Genomic DNA, 20,501 nt, shown 5'->3' with positions numbered 1-20,501 from the left:
TGTAAAAGTTCAATTCTTATGGCTGCCATCAAGTCCTACATACAGGCTTAGTGATCTCTGCCATTCATCATTTAAAAGGCTGACTGTGGAGTTCCCAAGGTATGAATTCTGATTTTAATTTCGTGGTTTTTTTCATTCTTCTGACAGAGATACATGGAATTTGGAATGACTCCGCCAGCAGCACCAGGTCTCCTACCGAGGTAGCTTTTTACTGATCAAATTATCATTTATTATTTTCCTTGCAATTACTCCAGATTTCTTACTGGCACTGGTATATTATTATGCAAAGTACTGTATAAATGAGAAGTAACTGGAGTCCAGATCCAGTCTTTGTTATTTATTTATGAAGCATAAATGACATATGCATGCTGTATGGAATCCAAGCCTCTGTTTAAAAGAAATGTGTTTCTAGCCCTTCAGCTATAGCAAAATCCTTCCAATATTCAGTAAACACTGAGTATGAGCTTTTGGAGAGCCTGAAACAGTTGCTCAGATGCATGTAATTCTCCCAATACTCTTGCTTTCATCTTGTTTCTGTATCCTCAGGGCAACACTCACAACAGCTTTCATATGACTAACAGATTCATTCTATTTTTAACCAAGTTGAGAATAAATGACAGAGCACAGTGACCCTCACAGAGAAAGTCTGCCTTGCAGCCCTATTATTACAAAATCAGGGGAAGAACAAATTTTCCACCTTCTCCTGCCCTTACCATGAGAGAATTGTGTAAAGGGGAGAAAACGTTTGTCCAGGTGATTGTTAATTTCACATTTGGTTTGTGTGTTTTAACCACATGTGAAGTTGGACACTTGAGTCGTGGTACTCACTGGGGTGAGACTTGTCTCGCCCTCTCCAAGCTGCTGCAGCCAGACTGGTAAAATGATAGCCTTGTGCTGCTCTCTCATTGCCTTCTTAGAGTTCACCATGTGAGATGAAATCCCACAGCTATTCATGTCACTCATCCGACTTCACCTGAAGTCTTCACTGCCTTGGAAACTTGATGGTAAAATAGCTGTGAAGAACTTTCCTTTATTTATTGCTCTGCAACCTGATTTTGAGAAGACCAAGTAGAAAAGGAGGAGTTTCTAAGCATCTTGCATAGTTCTTGGCTGGAGTTGACAGTTTCAGTGTGAGCAGAACATACATGAAATGGCACAGAGTATGTACATATTCAGGGAAAATGTGACAAATTAATAATGAAAGTGCTGTAGTCCATGTTAATACACCTGAGTAAGATAGTGTCTTCACAAATATTATTTGTTCAAAAGTTTATCGTTCTTTGGCATGGGCAGCCTGAATCACAAAAGTCCAAATGCTGGCTTTGCCAGTGTCAGCAGAGTAAGTTAACAATCTGCAAAGTCATTGATCTGAACAGAAAGAATTCCTCTAAGTTTTCATTAAAATAGAAAGCTTTCCTAAAGCTTGATCAATAGAAAACAAGTTGTCATGGTTGTGCAGTGGGAGTTATTCTCAAAATCTGAAGATAGTGGTAAACAAATTGATAGAAGCAGTGCACCAGCTAGAGGAAGGAAGAATAACCTGAGGTCAGTGTGATTAGGTGGCATGTATCAATGTCATAGTCCATTGGGTTAAATATCCAGTGCATGGAATACTAGTTGGGTGAGCATACTGTTCTCTTCCCTGTAATAACACCATCAGCATCTTTAATGGGGTGGAACCAACCTGGGGAAAAAAATTTAATGTGAAAGACCTAGGTCACATAACAGCTAGGCAGTCATAAAGGCACAATGAACAGCTTTTGCCAGGAAATGGGTATTGAATCATGCAACAGAGATAGATATACTGAGCTAGAGTGGATTAGGGGTGTAAAATTGATTCTTGGAGCAGTATCTCCTGACTTAAATCACTGGGGATAATTTTGGGGTTTTTTTGGATGTGCAAAAATGGAAAGCTGAGTTTCAGTCTGGAAATAGGAAGGAGCACCAGAAAGCCTGTATGATACAGATGCAGAGCTGCATTCTGGTTTTATGGTCCTATGTTGATCTTTGACTTTATAGAGAAGCTATAGGTATCTATTATAAAGAAGATTTAGAAGGTGAAGCCTTATTAAATGTGAGCCTTTCAAGTGCAAACACATCAGCAATAAAGAATTTACTTCCCCTCCTCTGAAAAAATGGCACAAAAAGAATACATTTGCAGTAATGTTGAGAAAATATTTTCTTTGAACAGCATCAAAAAATTGTAGAAATTCATCAGCTTCAAAATTCCAGCTCAACACTGCAGGCATAAAGGGCTGGATGATCACATCCTTTACTGATTACAGTGATTAACATAACAGAAGTGATGTTGTTAAACATTACCTACCCATTGAAGCATTTATTTTAACTAGCTTGTGTGGTTGGAAATGGTTTCCTCTGGATCTGCTGAGTGGACAGGTGGGCATTGTACATGAGGGGACTGGGGAAATTCTAAGACTTCCACAATGGGATTGTTACAGCTTGAAGCCCTTTAACCTCCTCCATCTTGTAATGCTGCATGCCAAATAGCTGGTACTTTTATTTACAATTCCTTGTTTGTGCTTTATTAGGCAATTTATGATGTCAGCTTTCTTTGCTATCTGGCTGTCATATGAAGGTGGGTAGTTTTCCAAATAAAGCACAAATCAAGAATAGTCTAAACTAGATGCAGTCACAGGATTTTGCAGTAAAACAAAGGGGTGTAAAATTGAGATCTTGAGGAACAGGATACACTGCAGACTGTAGCCAAGAGGGCTAAGATGCCATTGTGGTAGAAGGCATAGAAAACTCATCCCTAGCCCTCACTTTGTGTAGTTCCATGTGCCTGAGCCTGGCTGCTTGTCTCACTTTGCTTCATTTGCACTCACACAAATAGTGAAGTTGGATGGATTACAGTTTCTGTGGTTAACTCTTTTTAGCAAATACATAACAATGACTAGCTGCACCAGCCTGATTGATAGGAGACATTAATGTCAGTATACCTTGCTTTTCTTCATATGTGCTAATGCTTTGAGTAGTGTCACAAATCTTAAAGAGCACAGTTTTGAAAACTTCCTGAAAAATTATCAGAATACTTAATGAAGTAATAGTTGTTCACAAAATATATATGTAATGCAGCTTATGTTTTGGTTTAGACCAAAAGTGTGTGCCTAGAAACTCTTAGAGTGAGTCAGCTTTGTTGCTGAGCTAAGCAGCTACATCACTGCTCAAGTCTTATTTTCTATTTTTTTTTTCATTGAAGATACTTTTTTCCCCCCAAGGGGAAAACAAAGTCTCATGATTTGTCAACTTTTTTCTCTGCATCGAGGAGACTGCAACATGTGAAAAACACTTGTGTAAAATTTTGTTTAAACATGCTCTTCAGATGTAAATTTTTCCTCAACATTGAAGGTTATAATTACATTAAAAGGCATAAAGAACCACTGTGCAAGGCACACCTACATTAACGTTTCTAATTAGGGATTTCACTTATTTTAACCTTGACTCCTTTTCCACAGGCAGAACTTTGGGCCAGGTTTTCTTCAGCCTGCAGAGTTAATGCATGGAGAGCAGCCACCCCCTGAGGTTCAGTATTCCTCCAGGGGGATGTACTCAGAGGAAATGCCATCAGTGGCACGGCCACGACCCGTTGGAAGCACTGCAGGTACACTTCACTGAAGTTAAATATGCAGGAAAATAACTGAGCCTTTCCTCTACCTGTTCTTATGCCAAGGTCACCACTAAGATGTCATTCTCCTTCAGCTGCTACATGTGATCTGTGGTCCTTGTCCTCAGTGCCCAAAAAAAGATAATCACAAAGTGAGGTTAACTTTACTTGTAGGACCTTGCAGAAGAAGGAAGTGCATTGCCCCTCTTTCAGTATCTTACGAGCACTGGTTATCACAGAGTGTATATGCACAAAACCCCATTTGCTAAGAATGAAAAATTACTTGTTTTAGAGATTACAGTGTATGCTAACTTTCCATTTCAAACTCCTCCTTTTGTGCTAAATGAACTAATTTTTGCATCCCAAATCAGCATGCTAAATAGCAGATATTCTTTTATACTTCTCTACATCTGTGTTTCTTGTTTCTCTTTGTAGAATTGTGTGCATTAAAGCAGTATCTCTTAGTTTTAGATTGAATTATCTATTTCTGCTGTTCCCCATGAAATCACCTTCCCTGATCTGGTTGAGGTAATTTTGGTAGCAATCACCAATGCTGTCATGAGTAAGATGGTAACATCACATGGCAGCTAAGCAGCAAACACTTCTAAGAATAAAATGTTGTATTGTTATGTAAATGTTACAGTTCATTTTTTCCCAGATAAATATTTTCTTCCTTGAAAAAGACTGGAAATATGATCAAATACTTATATCAAAAGCCCAATTTTGGTAGTTGCTCTCATCTCCCTGTAAATGTTAAATGAATAAGAATAGTAGGAATGTTGTAACTATTACAGCTTAACAATGACTATTTTATTCTCTAATTCACACTATTGTCTAAATGTTCATATGTACTCTGCTTTAAAGTTTGGAGGTACTTAATATATTTAGTTTCTGTCCCTCAGGATAATTATTTGTAAATATTGAACTTCTCAAATATAGGGGGGTTTTGGAAGAAAATAGGGAAGTGATCAAACTGTCCATCACGTAAATCACGCTGTTGTTTTTGTCTTTCCTCCCCTTTTGTACATGCACACTTTTATGTATCTCTGGATTAAATGTGTTTCATTTCTAATGAATAACGAAGTATTAATAGTAATTTTAAGAATAAAAATGCAAATGACATTTCCCTGTGGGAGACAATTAATGAAGAAGGAAAGCTGGCATGTTGTTACATATCTCTTGCAATTAATGGTGGCAGCTATCCTTGCCTATGTTTGAAAGCAGTGGGAAGGAGGGAAGGGAAGGAAGAGGAGAAAGGAGGAGGTTGGCTTTCAGGCTGGAAGGAGATACAGTGTGTTCTGACCTTCTCTTAGTTAAGGACAGCATGGTTTAATATTTAACCGCAAAGCTGAGAGAAGCACACTCTTACCTAGTCGTGTGTTTTATTCTTCAGAGCCACGCAACAGGAGGCAGTCTGCAGAGTTAGGGTCTTGCCAGTGTGATGCAAATAAGGTGTGCCACAGGAGCAAATGTCCTCTCTTTGCTGCTGAGTGATTGGCATGAAAGCATTGCCAGAGCTTTCAGTAAGCACTGTTTGGAAAGGGCTGGCATGTTTTTTGGAACGAGGAGTAACCCATGTCAGTGATGTGTGTATCTCAACCTCTTCTTTCAGTGCAGTGCCATGAGATGCATCACACTCACATGAACTGCACAAAATGCACATAACTTTTCTGTCTTCATTCCACACTGACTGACAGCCTTCTTTCTGCTGATTTTTATTAACTGCACAGAAACAGAGCTCCATTTTCTTCTTGTCTCCTGCTTCCAACAAAGTTTTATGTTATCATATGTCTGCCCTGCAAACTTGACTGTGTATGAAGATGAAAAAAAACCAATATTTGCTTTTAAGGTTCTCAGATACAGCACCTCACTCAGGTGGGAATTGCTAGCAGGATCGGAGGTCAACCAGTGGAGCTCCCCTCAGGCAGAGCAGGGCATGGCCAGCCGGGGGGGCCAGGGTGGCCCCAGTATCGTGGAGAGGATGAATGTGCTAGGCGAGATGCAGTGAGTACTCTTACACATTTGCATAGTTTCCAAAGTAGTGATTTGTTTGGGTATTTTTTTCTTGCATTACTGTTTGGAACTCCCCCCCCCCCACCCCAAAATACTTTTAGTTGCTTCTCTGACATTCTTTGCTTTGCTCTTCAAACCCTTGTTAGCTCTTCTGACTTCTGCTTGCTGTTCTTTCACCTTTGCTTCTCCAAATGCTTTCTCTCATTTTACCCTAACCTTTTTTTTTTCCTCGCTTGAGGCCTTCACCCATTAATTGCAGTTCATCCAGTTCTGCTTCTGAGCTCCAGCAGAGGTGGATACTGCTTTCCATTCCTTCTTTGAAATATGCCTCTGTATTTTGAGATCATTGTCATTAGAAAACATTGAATTAAATTGTCCCAGGCTACCATCCTATTTTGTATGCATAAAGTTCTTTTATCTTCTGTATCAGTGCTAACAGCAGGAGTCAGGGCAGCAGAAAAAGGTACATACTTGCACATAACATTGGAGGTGTTTCTAAATGAGTTTCTTTCCTAGGCTAAGTCAGCAGGATGTGGCAAATGAACACACGCTCATTTACCTGTGTTGCCCAAGCAGCCATGGTGATTTCAGGTTCTTGGCAGCTGTGCTTCCAGATGTTGACATTTCTGATTCAGCCAGATGTGTGAGGTTGAAGATAGTATATCTTCAGGAAAAAGGAGAGAGACACTTGGCTGCTACCAGTCCCTCTTTGATGTATTTGCATCCTGGAGCTGACTGACCTGCAACAGGTTTATTGCAGTACTCTTGAGAGTGACAATCTTATGCTTCTTCATTTGCTTCTTAGTTTAAACTATCTTTTTCTGATTTCTTCCTTGAACAAAGAAAGTGGGATCTCCTCCTTTTGCATATTTAGGGCAGTGTGTGTTCACACTACTTGGTGTTGCTTTGCAGTATTGCATGATGATGACATAGCTTTGCAGAGAGGAAATGCAACAGGATGTGCTTACCTCTAGATTTGGGTGAAATTGAGCTGCCTCCACTCCTAATAAACTCAAGAGGAGCAGCATAAAGTTTTTGAGAACTGGGTATGCTGTTTGATACTATTTGAAAACTTCAACTGTCAAAGCTGAAAGATCTGTTTCCCTAATTTAATGTGCTTTCTGTGCTTGCAACTGTGGCATTTGAATGGAAGATCATCAGTTCAGTTTACATCTAAAAGAGCACTTGCATGAGAGATCTTAGTGTCTCAAATTCCATTTCCAGAGACATCTCTGGGTTGCCATTTATTGACCTTTCTTTACATTTGTCTCTTTTTTCTGAAAATGGCTTTTCTACATCTGTGGGCGTGTTCCTGTTCAGGTCATTGAAATCCAGGCTGTTTTTCTTTCGGTTCATCTCAGTTTAAAGATCTCCTCAGCTTTGACAGCTTTTTTTGCTCACTGGTTGCTGCAGTTTGTATGTTACAGCAATGTGATTTCTTTTCAGTTTGCTATTAAAAAACAGGCAAAAGGAGGAGATAATGAACTAAAACTTATTTGAATTTGGTGTCATGCAGTTGTAGGAGAGTTCGCATATTTCCTGAACTTTCTTTTTCCTGTGAGCAATTTTTTTTTAAAGGATTCTTCCCATTAAAAACAACAAAAAGAAAAAAACTCCACCAAACAAACAAAAAGTCTTGGTCTTGTAGCTTTCTGTAGTTAAATAATTACCTTCACAGTTTGGATTTTTCAATAGGACAGAGCTCTAAATTTGCCTTTTGTCGTTTTGGCAATGAGGCTTTACTTAATGATGGTCGTGTTCCTTATGGTGCATTATTCAGCTGATCTATGCAAACCTTGTCTTACTGTTCCCTCATTCTGAGCAAGTTTCTAAAATTAAACTCTGCATTTAGGAAGATTGAAATCTAGAGCATTCTTCTTGCACACTAACTGGAGAGGGATCTGCATTTGTCTTCCTGCAATAGCGCTTTTCCTCACAGCATCCTCACCCCTTTATTCCTGAAGTCAATACCTGACTTTCTGCTGGAACATGACCTCTCACTTGTACCTCCCAGCCCAAAGCCAGTGTGCAGGGTGCCATCAATTCACCTTGATTCTCCATCCAGAAGGGCCAAGGCAACCAGGAGAAGAACAGCATTTCCTTAGCTGACACAAAATACAGTCCTGAGCAAGGGCTCATCTGGGCAGCAGAACAAATGAAGCCTGGCTTCTTACAGATGGGCTCAGTGTCTTGCATATCTGCACCTCCCTCCACCACCTGGCATCACCTCTACCCACCTACAGTCCCCTGGAGCTTTCCACTGTTCTCCCAAGCCTTCCTGCAGGTTTCCAGTGTTTCCCCAAAGACACTCCTGCCCTTTCACTCTATATTTCTACTCAGCTGCCCACTCTAGTGTCTCTAAATCTCACCAAATTTATTGTCTCTCAAGTCCCCAAGATCAGCCCTGTGAGATCCATGCTGGCTAAGACATCCAGCAGAGCACAGCCTAACTTGACTTTTGTGCCACTCAGAAGCAGATTCAATCATAACAAATAAAGCTTTAACAAATCAGATGATGTCTAATTAGCTACCTAGTTTTGTGAATTTTATGTATCTGTTCATACATTCATATATACACAGGTATGTCTGGGTATATATTTATACATTTAGTTCAGTTGAAATTGGCCAGAGTTCAACGGGTATTAAATGGAGATTAACAAATTTACACTTTTATCTCATAAATCTTCATTTCTTAAGAAGGGAGATACAATAAAAATATTTTTGTCAATTGTTTCATACTGCTGTTAATTATCTAGAAGTTTTTAGAGAAAAATATCAAATGTATAGCTATTATATAGAACTATATATTTTTGCATATATAATATTATATAACATATCTGTGTGTTTCTGTTAGTAAAGAAATTTTAAAAAAACAGCAAAAATTATTTCAGACTTTTTGCTTCTGTTACTTTGCTGTTGTAGGTTAATAGAGGTTAGGTTTCTAAACCAATGTGATATTGAAAATTTACAGGCCTGTTTAATCCTGATGCTATATGTGAAATCACAGAATCACACCCTTTTCTTTTTCTGAGATATTTAAGAAAACCTTGAAAAACTTAGTGTAAAAAACAGCCGCTGTGGTCATCAGAATTCCTAACTTCCCTTAAGAAACCTTTCTTAGGGTGGTGATTTAGTGCAGTGTGAGACAGGAGCTGAATCACACAGTGCATTTTAATGTGAAAGTAACCTGAACATAATTTAGGTTGCTGTTAAGACTCATGTATCAAGGAGTGTTTCCTTTTAATATTTTTTTAATGTCATCTCTTCCCTATAAACCCACAGAGTACTTGTCAGGTTTGCCAACTCTAGACTGCATGTATGAATTAGTTTCAGGTTTCACTGCCAAATGAATAATTCTGAACAATCAGGAGACCCATTCATTCCTTTCTGATACTGAAATCACCTCTCTTTTATAAGAAATAAGACAGGAAAACCTTTACCTATCATTCTTCTATTAAAGCCTCTTTCCCCCTTAATCTGTCTCCCAGAATTAACAGTATAAAGGAGGAGTGCTGTACCTGAGCTGCACAAGAGACTCAGAATGTATTATTAATTCCACTTTATACAAAATGGCTTAAATTTTATTCATTTGTATTATGAGAGATGTTAAGGAACTTGCTCCCATGCATTGTTGTGTTCCCTGCACACCGCTGCCACTGTCACTGCAGGTCCCCCTATCCTTCCCAGGCTCTGTTTGTAATGTTTTCCCTCTCCTCGCTCCCAAATCCTCTTCTAGCTGACCTTGCTGTCCTTTCTTCCCCCATCAGGCTGCTCTCTCTGCTACTCCTTAAGGCTTGTTCCCAGACAAAGGTAGTGCTCACAGACTTGTGGTGGCTGTGCTCTGAGCCTGCTGCTCCCCCTGCAAGGGGATCGCATTGCTTTGCTCCCGCCTGTGCCTCCCAGTCCTCTGTGTCCCCTGTTTTCTTCAGGCTGTCTCCCAGCCTTCAGCAATTCGAGGCAAGAGGAAACACTTGCTTCAGGGTTGTCAGCTGGAATCTGGATTTTCAAAATGTGCCTTGTTTGTGTCTGTACTGGGAGTTGCTGCAGTCACCCGGTGTACTGTAAATCCATGTTTTGTTTTAGTGTAAGCAGATTGTCTTGCAAAAAGACATGCCATAAACTCAGGCTTCTGTTCTCTGTCTCTCTTGTTTTGTTAGAAAATGTACATTGCTGGACAAAGGCAGAATTAACCCCTCCCTGCCCTGAAACAATGATTGTCCCTAAGCTGGGATAGAGTTTCTCAGATATTGAGTATGGAAAAATCTAATCTTTCAAATCCTAGTAGTTTTCTTCTGCTGCTTCTTCTGTTGACAGTGTTTTCCTGGGCACTGGTGAGTCACAGGGTTCTCCAAAGTGTACAGTCTGAACAGGCAAAGCAGGCAGGAAAAGGGAAGGTGGAAACAGTAGTGTCTCTGCTTATAAATAGTATGGAGAAATGACAGCCAGGGAAAAAATTATTTGCCTGCTGTCTTTTAGGATAGAAGTGGATGGTAAGAGAAGCCAATTCTTTTGATTTCCAGTCCTGTGGGGTTTCTCCCCACCTCCTTCCATTTCAGTTCCTAAAAATACTGTAGATTGGAAAGGGGGGGTCTCTGAACTTGAGGCAGTCCAACAATTTTGTGTAAACCTGTTTTGTGCTCCATAAGAGACATCACTCATTCATGTAACAAAAGAGCCGCTGCAGCAGATACAAGCATCTCCATGTTGTTTTCCCCCCTGTTCTTTGCCTTTTTGCTTTCTTGTCTTTTCTGAGATATTCACATTTGTTCAGAAAATGCAGTAATGGTTTCTCCCTTTTTCCAGACGCATATGCATGGACACCCAGAATATTCCTCCTCACCAGTATTCCAGATGCCGAGGACTTCAGCCAGGCAGCCCTCAGCACCTCCTGCTCAGCTTCCACACAACAGCCTTCAGGGCCAGGGCCTTTGCTACACCACCAGTTCCACTGAGGACCTCCAGCCAGGTCGCTCGTCAGCCTCTCTTATCAAAGCAATTAGAGAAGAACTTCTGCGGCTCTCTCAGAAACAGACGACAGTGCAGAACTTCCACAGTTGATTTAGCATTCCCTTGCAAATCTGCCAGGTATCTGCTTCCTATGGAAGCAAAGACTCAGAGGAAATCAGCAATGTTGTTCGCACAAAGGAAGGGACTTCCACAGCTCTGTTGACAGCACTCTGGAAAAATCAAAAAAGGCAACAAAATGAGAGTAGTAAGGAGAGATGGGGGACAGACATGGAAAATCATCGGTGTCATCACAAGTAATATTAATTAATCTGCTAATATTACGGTGCTCCTCTTCTCTCCTTACCCTCATTCAGGCTAACACATAAATAAAACAGTAGGTCAAGAACTCTGTACTCCAGCAGCAGCAACAACAACAAAAATGACAGAACTATCTCCAAGAATGATAGACTCCTTTTTCTAAGGAAGTAGGTGAAGTTTTTAATGAACTGAGATGACATTTTGCAAGAGATTACAAGTATTCTTATCTCTCCAGTGCTTATGGGGAACTGGTTTGTGTTGCTGTTCTGCAGGATTGCAAACTGTATCAATTTAAGGGTCTTGAAGGTCCAGTCTCACATAGGAATCACTTTGGTTGTCAGGAACAATGGGACTACTTAGAAAAAAAGTCTTTATGAGTTACTTGTATTAAACTGGAACAATAATTGTTACAGCTCTGTGGTTCTGAATGGAGCTACCCTCTGCACTCTTCCTTGTTTTCCTTCTGGTGCTGAAGCTTCAAGTGTTCCTTCATCTTCAATGTTTGCAAAGTGAAACATTGGCCTTGTATAATTAAGAAAATATTTGTAGACTCATTCAGGCTGGAAAAAGAAAGCAAAGCATCCAAACAGAAAGGGCTTGGTATCTAATTTGTTTAAAAATTACTGAAAATGGGAAGGGGAATATTCAGCCACAGTTGAATTTGGGGAAATGTGTGTGTATATCTTTTAAAAAAAAAAATTTGCATACTAAATGCTCTTGCAAGACCAGTGATAAACTATTGCCACTCTGTAGTTTGCTTTGTGGACAGAAACCAATCCAGCCTGACTGGTATAGGGTCACCAGCATTATGTTATAAATTGATGTCCTAAATCATTGCTTATGTTTGGATCTGAATAATTTTAGTGGAAGTCAGTGACAGTTTAGAACATTAACATAGGCTTAGACTTGCAGTTTTGAGACAGTTTCTATATTTATACTTGTTTCCACTGTCCCTTTGGACAAAGGGTAAGCATTATCCCCATGGTAAGAATGGTATGTGCCATGGAACTGTTTGTCGCTGTTTTTTTCAGAGTTTTTATTTAAAATTAGCTACGAATTTACTAATATTGGCCATTGCATAACTGTAACTGACATAATACATACGGACATTTTGCTTAAGTCACGATTGGTTGAAGTGTTTTCATTTTCAGGTCAGAGTGAACTAAAGCTCCTAAATGGCACAGAGATGGAGGCGAGGAGGCTTGGGAGCCCTCCCCAGGGCAATGGACAGCAGGACAATTAGGTGCTGCAGGGGAGGTGTTTGAAACACGAGCAGATGGCACTGCTCAGGGGTCTGAGGAGCAGAGATCTGCCAGAGAGAGCGCTGGGCAGCCAGGCAGGGGCTGCACTTGCTTCACTTACTGGGGTAGAACTGGGAAGTACAGGTACCATAACACCAGTGTGGTGTGGGGGTCCTTGGCTATCACATCTGCTCCTGGCTCCAGTGCACAGTTCAGTAAGGGCAACAGGACTGAGTCAGACTGAAGTGGAAACAGCTGGGAGGACCTGGTGGAAGAAGTCTCCTCCGTACCTTGTTCAGGAAGTGTGTCCATCATACTCGCGGCCGAAATCAAAACCTCAGTTGCTCGCTGATGTGGAAAAAAAGGTGGTATGTTTCCCTCTTTTCTAGGAAGCTCAGTTATTTTTCTGTTTACCTATGATCATCAAAATGCTGTATGAAACTGTGTTGAGGGACTTACAGTAATGAAGTGGTGTAAATTATTTTCCAGTTCCCTGGCCTATGTGTAAAGCCCTCATGGGCACCGGTTGAGGTTTGAAAGGAATCAGAACACCAGCACGGTTGTAACAGCAGTACCAACAGGTCACTATGATTTGAGTTTTTTAACTTTTTTGTGTGATAATTCTAGGATAAAAATAAACATTTGTTTTCTGCCAACTTTGTAAACATGAATGTTGCCAATACTTCTGCAAAATGCCAGGTTTTGAAGAATGAAGAGTGTATCAGGCGGTGTTCATTTGGTCGTTTTGACAGCACTGAAGACTTGACTGTTGCTAAGTGTTCCCATTAAAACCATCTCTTTCAGACCCCACATCCTTCTCCAGTTTAATTCTTAGTGAGCTCTGAGACCAATGCTTATAATATTAGCACGTTACTGTGACTTCATTTCAAGAAAATGTGGTCTTCTAGGAGGTAAATTAATTTTGTCTGGTTCCAGCTATTTAAGAAAAATATGTTCTCTGTGAAATGAGAGCTTTGAAATTTAGAGGTACTTAAGCCATTTCTCATTCATTTTTTGTTTGCTAGTGATGGTGATGATGCTATTGTGAAATTCCATCTTTTTATATTTGGATGTGTATCATTTCTCTTTTCAGTCCGTAATCTTTTGAAGAACACAGGACGAATATGTATTTGTAAATAAAAGAGGCTTTCTGATGAAGAAAACTCTCTTTAAAACTTTCAACGGTATAGTAAAATAGAAGAAGTCAGAAAGCTGTGTTTGGAAGTTATGTTAGATTGGCTGGAGACCTCATCCAGTGTCCAAAAAATTGGTATGCCTAGTCTGTATCTTCTTATAGGAAGAAAAGTAACATCAGTTACCAGCCACCAGTTCCAAGAAAAGCCTTTACAAGGGAGACCAGTTCTTTTTGTAGCTACAGGAAAAGCTGTTTTTTTCATGTGATACAAAAGGATTCTGTAGAATGCATGTGCCAGAATGTGTGTTTCCACTTGGAAATTCTGGGAGGAGAAAATCTGCAAGTTTCTGCATCCCTGTGTGCTTGAGTTCTTTCCCTAGGTTGTTTTTTTTTAAATAGCCCTATTAAAAGGTGGGAGGGGGAAAACCAAACAAACCTTTTTTTCCCTGAAACTTAAAAGTATCCTACATTTAAGTATCTGCTAATGTATTTCCTGGTTTCTGTAAACATCAATCAGATGAAAAGTTGGTACAGGCACAGAAAGCTGTGCATCCATTTCCATGACTAAACCATCTGGTTCATGGAATCCTCAGGCTCTTCCCTTTCTTCACAATTTCCCTTGACATTTGTGTTTAGTCTCTGTTTAGTTTGGCACATAGAAGAACTTGGCGAGATGAGAGCTACATAATTTAACGTGCTTGGTTTGCTTTTCATGGTCAGAATGTTGACCTCCAGCCTGCTTCTTAGCTCCAAAATTGTTGGAGCTAAGTGAAATGTTACAGTTATTTTTCATACACTCGGTGTGGAAGGTGGGGCGTGCTTCAGTACTGTAAAATATTCTCCAGCAGGATGTGACACGTGGGCTTTTGACTCAGGGTAGAAAACCTTGCTTTTAGGAGGAACAAATTGCAGAGGTGCTGGGCTGGGAATGTTAAAAATGGCCACTCTGGAGCAGGAAGTAGAATCTTAATGACCCTTTTCAATGTACTGAACTTGCAGTGGTTTGGATCAGGCTTCTGTCAGAGGTTGAGGAGCAGCAGTCAGTGTCAGCCAAGGTCTGTGTTTATCACCCTGCACCAGAAGGCTGCTGTGGCGCTGGCTACCCCAGTGCGGTGCACATTTATGGATGCAGGTAATAAACAGAGGGATCACCCAAAAGTGTATGTTCCTGCCAAGCCAGTGCCTCTAAACTGCATCTTGAACATCAAGGTTATGGCATTATCTTAGAAGGAGGCTGTGTACAGCAATCATAACTTCCCAAGAGCCACAACAGCTCGTGCTGTTGTTGTTAACTCGTGGCTTGAAAACATTTGGTGGATTACATAAAAAAGCTGGGTGTATATTCAAGCCCAAGGGAAGTCACCAGTCCTGTGATGTGGGTGATGGTAGGCAGCTGAACTCACTTTTTTAACTTTTGCCCTAACTATTTTCCTCACTTCTCCAGCTATCATGGTTTTTAGCTCAAAGAAGAAATGTGCATTTTCTGTTGTGTGCCTTAACTAGCAGTTCCTTGTAAACAGGCGCCAGTCCTTGACAATTCCCTATTTTGGCCAAGAACTTTGAAGTGGCAGGATGAAGAACATCTGTGTCTTTGAGGTGAGGATGTGTTGTGGTCCATATTTTTGCAGATGCAAAGAAATAAATGCATTTAAAAAAAAGAATAGCACCAGTTTGGTGTGTTCTGAATCTGTACAGAAAGCTGGAAATTGATTAAAAAGAAAAAGGATGACATCTGATTGTCAGAAGGCACCAATTGGGTCTCCAGGACTCCCTGTGACAGATATGAAATCTCATGGATGGTCCCACTCAAGCAGAGTCCATGACAGCCCCTCTTTGCAGTTCTTCACCACTTGCAGTGCTGGTTTTTGTGGGTGAGGAACATCTTTCCTCAGTGAGACTCCCAAAAGCAGTTCACCATGGCTGTGGAGTTTCTCCAGGAATGTTGAGATGTGCCTAGAGACAAGCAGCAGCTTTGAATCGCTTCAGTGTGGAAATCAATGTTCCCTTTTGCGGAGGGTGTGTTTTTCTCTTCCTGTTAGATTTTATTTAGAAGTGGAGGAGACAGGATGGGGATGTGTCCTGCTGTCACCAGCAGACATGTTTCATGGCTCAGCCTGTGGCATAGGATTGGCAGGTCAGATCCAAACATGGCTCTGCATGTTGCCCCTGGCTGCCCCTGCATGACTTCCACTGAAAACCATGTAGTCACAGGTATGCTTTGGAAGAATTCATCCTGGTTTCTTTAGTGCAGTTTGGGATGCACTTGGCCTGATGTTCTAGCCTTGCCATGCAAGTCCCAGGGTGAGTTTACTTGCACAGAGTAGGAAACTTGAGAAGCAACAATCCATGGAGTTGCACTGCCTTTTTAAAGAGACTTTTCTGCAGTGGAGCTGCAGTCCCATGAATCCCACTGAAGACTGATTAAAAAAGAAGTTACATTAGTATTAGGAAAATACACATTTCTTTGCACTTTGTAGTTTGTAGAGATGGACTGTTTTGTCTTGATTTTGTGTTACTTTTTCTTGGTACCTTTTACACATCAAATATTTTTTTTTTCTTTGTAATGGCCACTCATATTTAGCTTTGAGTAGTTCTTACTCCATAAGTGGAAGCCTGTGTTTAGGCTGTTACTTCCAAATGGGAATAAAGTATTGGCATGTTTGAACAAATGCTCTGAAGAATCTTTTAAAACAAATGTGAAATCTCCTTGGATCCCTGACGTGGTGGTTTTTGGGTTCACTTGCAGAAATCCTCTTATTGCCACAGGTAGAGCAGGTGAAATGAAATGAGAACTAAAGAGTTGAAAGATGAAAATTATTGGTTTGCATTTCCAGATATATTCAAATGTACATATTTCTTAAGAGCTCTGTAGTGTTCCCCAGCAGACTTATCAAATATTTCCATCCTAAGGCTGCTTGGAAGTTGGTTTCCTCATCCAGGCTATTGGAAGGATTTATTGCTGTGCATGATTTAAAAGCAGTAGCTGCATGTTGTTTGTGTTTCAGGAGCAATTTTTTGGTATTGAAAGAGAATTAATGCTGTCTTGTATTTGGCAATGCACATTGCTCTTTTGGTCCTAAAACACAGATCTGAAAGAAACTTGACTAAACAAAAAATTTAAAAATAATGTGATGATGAAAAAACAGAAAGTTTTTATCCTTGGACTTAAGGAAATAGGAGAAAGGGTTGTGGATTTGTCAGTAGTAATTCAGCATAGTCACTAAATATGAAATCAAGTTCAGTGCAGTACAGGTGATCTGAGCATCCACAAACTTCTGAACTGATTGCTGGATTTGTGTCCATGCAGTCCTGGATAAAATGTTTCAGGAAAGTTGTTTTGTATTTTGCATGGAACACTCCCAGTCAAGCATTTCCATGGATGATTTTGATCCTGACAATTACTTCTGTCTTTGGGTTTGATGGTGGCTCAGGAATCTCCTGTTCAGAAGATCTGTATTGCACAGCCATGTATTGGGATTACTGCCACATCCTCCTGCACTTCACTGCTCCGTGGAAGAAAATTTGCTGGGGTGCTGGAAACAATGCTCTTGTTTTTGCAGAGTAGAACTGCAGTGAAGTTACAAGAAGTTTTTTGTCAATTCCAGCAGACAACCTCACTGACACAACATTGCTTACAATAATCTAGCTCTGCCAGGGAGCAGAGAGTGCCCCTTCCTGCAGCTGAAAGGGCACTCAACACTAGTGCCAACGGGCATTATTTAGTCTTCTCAAGGAGGAGCTGACCTCTCTTAGCTAATGATGTCATGTCTGTGTGGGATGTTAGTATTGCTCAGCCAGAGCATGGTGCTTTCTTCATGTATTTGAGCCCAGAGGGTTGCTGCATTAGAACTTGCATGTTTTTGAACTGATCTGACTGATATACACAATGTGTTGAAATGCCATGAAGGGGGAACAGTCTAGTAGAGGTGGAGCTTTGTAGGTGTCTCCCTTCTCCCATTTAGACAAAGCTGTGGAAAGAAAGCCTGAAGAAGTACTTTAATTTTTGCTCCAGAAGTCACGCTGTCAAGGTCATATTGTCAAACTGGACAGGAAAAGTCACAAGTCTCTTACAGCTGTTTTTTTCCAAGCAGTTTGCAGACTTGGGAGACAATACTGCATTGTTTATGCTGTGGTTTATTTCTGGATAGTTATTGCAAATTGGGGGTTGGAAATCAGCTCATTGAATGTGTTTGATTCCAGGAGAGAAACCTGCAGTGAGCTTTGGATTCCACAGCAGATACTGGTACCACAAATGCCACAAAATAAGCAGAATCTGGAGTGTAAGGATAAGAAAGGTTGGTTGCTTCCCAAGAATGCCTATATTCCATTCCTTGGCAGCAACTAATGACAATAAGTTTTTGAAATCCTAGATTTTGTAATGACTTTATTAAAATTCCCACAGAGTACCAGCACAGAGCACCCTTTCTTATGAATTTAACCTCTGTCTTGTCTGTGTGTTTCATGTGAGTAGAGGGCCCAGATGCTTGCCAGTTTTCATTCCTCTAGTGATTTGGCAAAGTGTAATCATTGTAAAGTGCAATTGCTTAATATGTAGCTCATTCACTAAAACCCCAAGGATCAAGGCAGTGAGTAATGTGAGTCATTACCAAAGCAGTGGTATCTGAAAAGATGAAGAGTCATGCATCAAGTACCAATCCATTTAGGCTCAAATTCAGAATTGTTTAAAAATCACTAGTTGGATGTGATTGATATTATCTCCAGGCAAATTGAAGCAGTTACCTGCAATGCTGTGCTGCTGCTTTTCTCCTTTGTTATTGAAAGTGCTGTTCAGTTACATGTCCCCAGTGCTCTGTCTGTCTGGAACACTTGCAGACCAGCAGCATTCCCAGGTGCCATCTGCATCTCCCTTCTCTTTCCAGGCACTACATATCTTCATGCCTGAGATTCAGAAACTTGGTGCAGAAAATAGGAAGATCTCTGCTGATGTTGTCAGCAGTGCTGTGGTTCAAATTTGTGAATTTTATTCACACTTTTTTTTTTTCCAGCCATCCAGGTTTCAACAATTTTCTTGGTTTTCTTTGTACTAAATCATAAGAGCTGGAATAGATTTTTTTTCTCCATCTCATTCCAGTGAGGAACTTTTTGGTCCTGGACAGACAATAACTATGAATGGAGCATTAATATTTCCATCATCATCTGGAGCTATCACCTTACTTTGCATGTGTTTGGAGATGTGCAAGTGTCTATACCAGTTTAGTGCCATGAGGTTGTGTGTAGCAGTCTGATGGGGCACCCAGGTTTAACACAAAAAGGATCTATGCATGCTGATAAATCACTGGTTATGCTTTGCCTCCAAGGTTTCCTGTGGGAATAAAAATGACAAGCTTCCTGAATTACCCTGAAAAAACCCCCAAGAACAAAATAAGGCACGTGCTGAATGTTTGTGTAGCTCCCTTGAAGTCAGCATGGGTTGGACAGCATTGCACTAGTTGGGATCTACAATTAGAGGCATTAAATTGTGAATGATATTAAGAGCATGAAATAATACACAACAAATGTGAACATCAGTCTGCAGCTCTGCTCATGGACCACTTCTATAAGGCTTTGTACTATACAGTCATGTATATTTAATTTGTGCTTTTATTTGTCTAATTTGTGCATCAAAACCAGACCACAGCCTTCAACTGTGACTCAGTTGCTCTTAAATGAGGGGTTATAACCCACAACCAGTGCTCCTCTGTGTTCGTTCCATGGATAAAATTATTCCAGGAAATGTAACAGCAGACTACAGATCATCTTTACATTTTAGGAATCCATTTCTGCCTACTAATTTCAGTCTTTATATCAATTTATCAAGTCATTCAGATGCAAATTTTTCATTCCGTGCTTTCTGTAACTGGACAAGCCCCTGGAGCACTGACAACACCATTAGGGCTTTTCTCCTCCTTTTGCAAAGTGGGTTGTTTTGCATTGTACTTGTGATTGCCCTTAGGATTGGTACAGCACGTAGTGTGGACCTCAGAGTCCCTTTAAAATGATACTTTTGGGGTTTGCCCTGTGTCAGGGTTTCTAGCTTGTGATTGTGTGACTCTGAGAAAAGTTGCAAAGTCTCTTTTTCCATCCCAGCGCTTGAAGGAGGAGTCAGGGCTCTTCATTTCTTGGTCTCAAGATTCTTTATTGTTTCTTATCTATAAAATTCTTTCTTTTGTCTTGCTGAGGTCTGCTCAGAAAGACAGTCAGAGGCACTCTGCCTGCCCCTGGGGTGGTGTTATCTTTATATACTAAAAACTACGTGTAACATGTTTATAATTATTTTCCAATACCTATCACTTATGTTAGGCAGTGAGCTTCTACTCTAAACCAATCTAAAAGTGCCAACATCACCACTGAAGATGGAGGTAGAGAAAAAGAAGAAAGGCCCAAATCCCTCCATCTTGTCTCCAAAACCTTTATACTAAAAATCCCAAAACCTACATTTACACCCTCTGATAACTTTATTATTACACTACTTAAACTGCTGTGGCTTTTAGATCTTCATGTAAAGCTGGCAGTTTGCTCCACAGTTCATAACCAAACCCACTGGTGTCCTGGGCTGTGTGCCAGGGTCTCTGAGCCCCTCGCAGGGGTCCTGGCAACTCCAGACTCCCAAAGGGATGTCCTGAGTTCCAACAGCCCTGTATTGTGTAGAAATAGATAAGATGTTTACATTGATAGCCTCAGAGCCTGTGGAACACTGCCACCTTGTTCAGGGATCCCAGACACACCTGGGGACAGCAGTGCCTTCGTGAGATTCATTACAGCACTGAGTCTTTCTAAGTGACTCCATCAAAGGACTTGAAGAGAAGCAGCTGTAGATCAAACCTGACAATGTCAGATGTCAGAGGAGGTGATGCAGGAAGAAACAACCCTGTCAGATCAGATCAGAGGTTTACAGGTCACTGATCTAGAAAAATACACACTTCACAGCAGAAATTATCTGTGAGGTGTACTCCATTTTTATACTTGATTTTGTGGAGACTTGGGTATCACCTCTGAACACAGGCACCAAAAATCTTTGAGGGCACTACATTTTAACAAAATATGGGGGGTTTTTCCCATTTCTCCCCCATGTGGTTGAGCTGGGAGTCCTCAAAGGAAATTGCTAGAAGCAAAACCTAAGGTTTAAGTCTACTACAATCCTTGAAGGTTTCTGCACTATTTTGGAGAGTGTGAAGAATGAACAAGCTGTGCCTCTAAAGGCAGACTCGAGGAAGCCCCACAG

The 20,501-nt window shown here is 40.6% G+C and overlaps 1 protein-coding gene across 2 annotated transcripts in view; it reads left to right on the top strand.

Moving 5' to 3' along the window:
• The window catches only part of KIAA1549, a 139,499-nt gene extending 128,692 nt beyond the window's left edge, over nt 1-10,807 (top strand). Inside the window, exons 17-20 of one of the 2 annotated variants that reach the window (XM_084206913.1) lie at nt 148-200; nt 3,477-3,622; nt 5,475-5,629; nt 10,442-10,807. In XM_084206913.1, coding sequence (XP_084063039.1) covers nt 148-200; nt 3,477-3,622; nt 5,475-5,629; nt 10,442-10,696 — 609 coding nt within the window. In that variant the 3' untranslated portion in view covers nt 10,697-10,807. The remainder of the gene's footprint in view (nt 1-147; nt 201-3,476; nt 3,623-5,474; nt 5,630-10,441) is intronic. The other variant, XM_084206914.1, reaches the window with a different exon arrangement.
• The last annotated feature ends 9,694 nt before the right edge of the window (nt 10,808-20,501 follow it).

This window comes from Fringilla coelebs (genome assembly GCF_963513975.1).
Source record: "Fringilla coelebs genome assembly, chromosome: 5".
NCBI lineage: Eukaryota > Metazoa > Chordata > Aves > Passeriformes > Fringillidae > Fringilla > Fringilla coelebs.
Note: the sequence above shows the minus strand (reverse complement) of the source record. Positions and strands in the feature narration are given on the sequence as shown.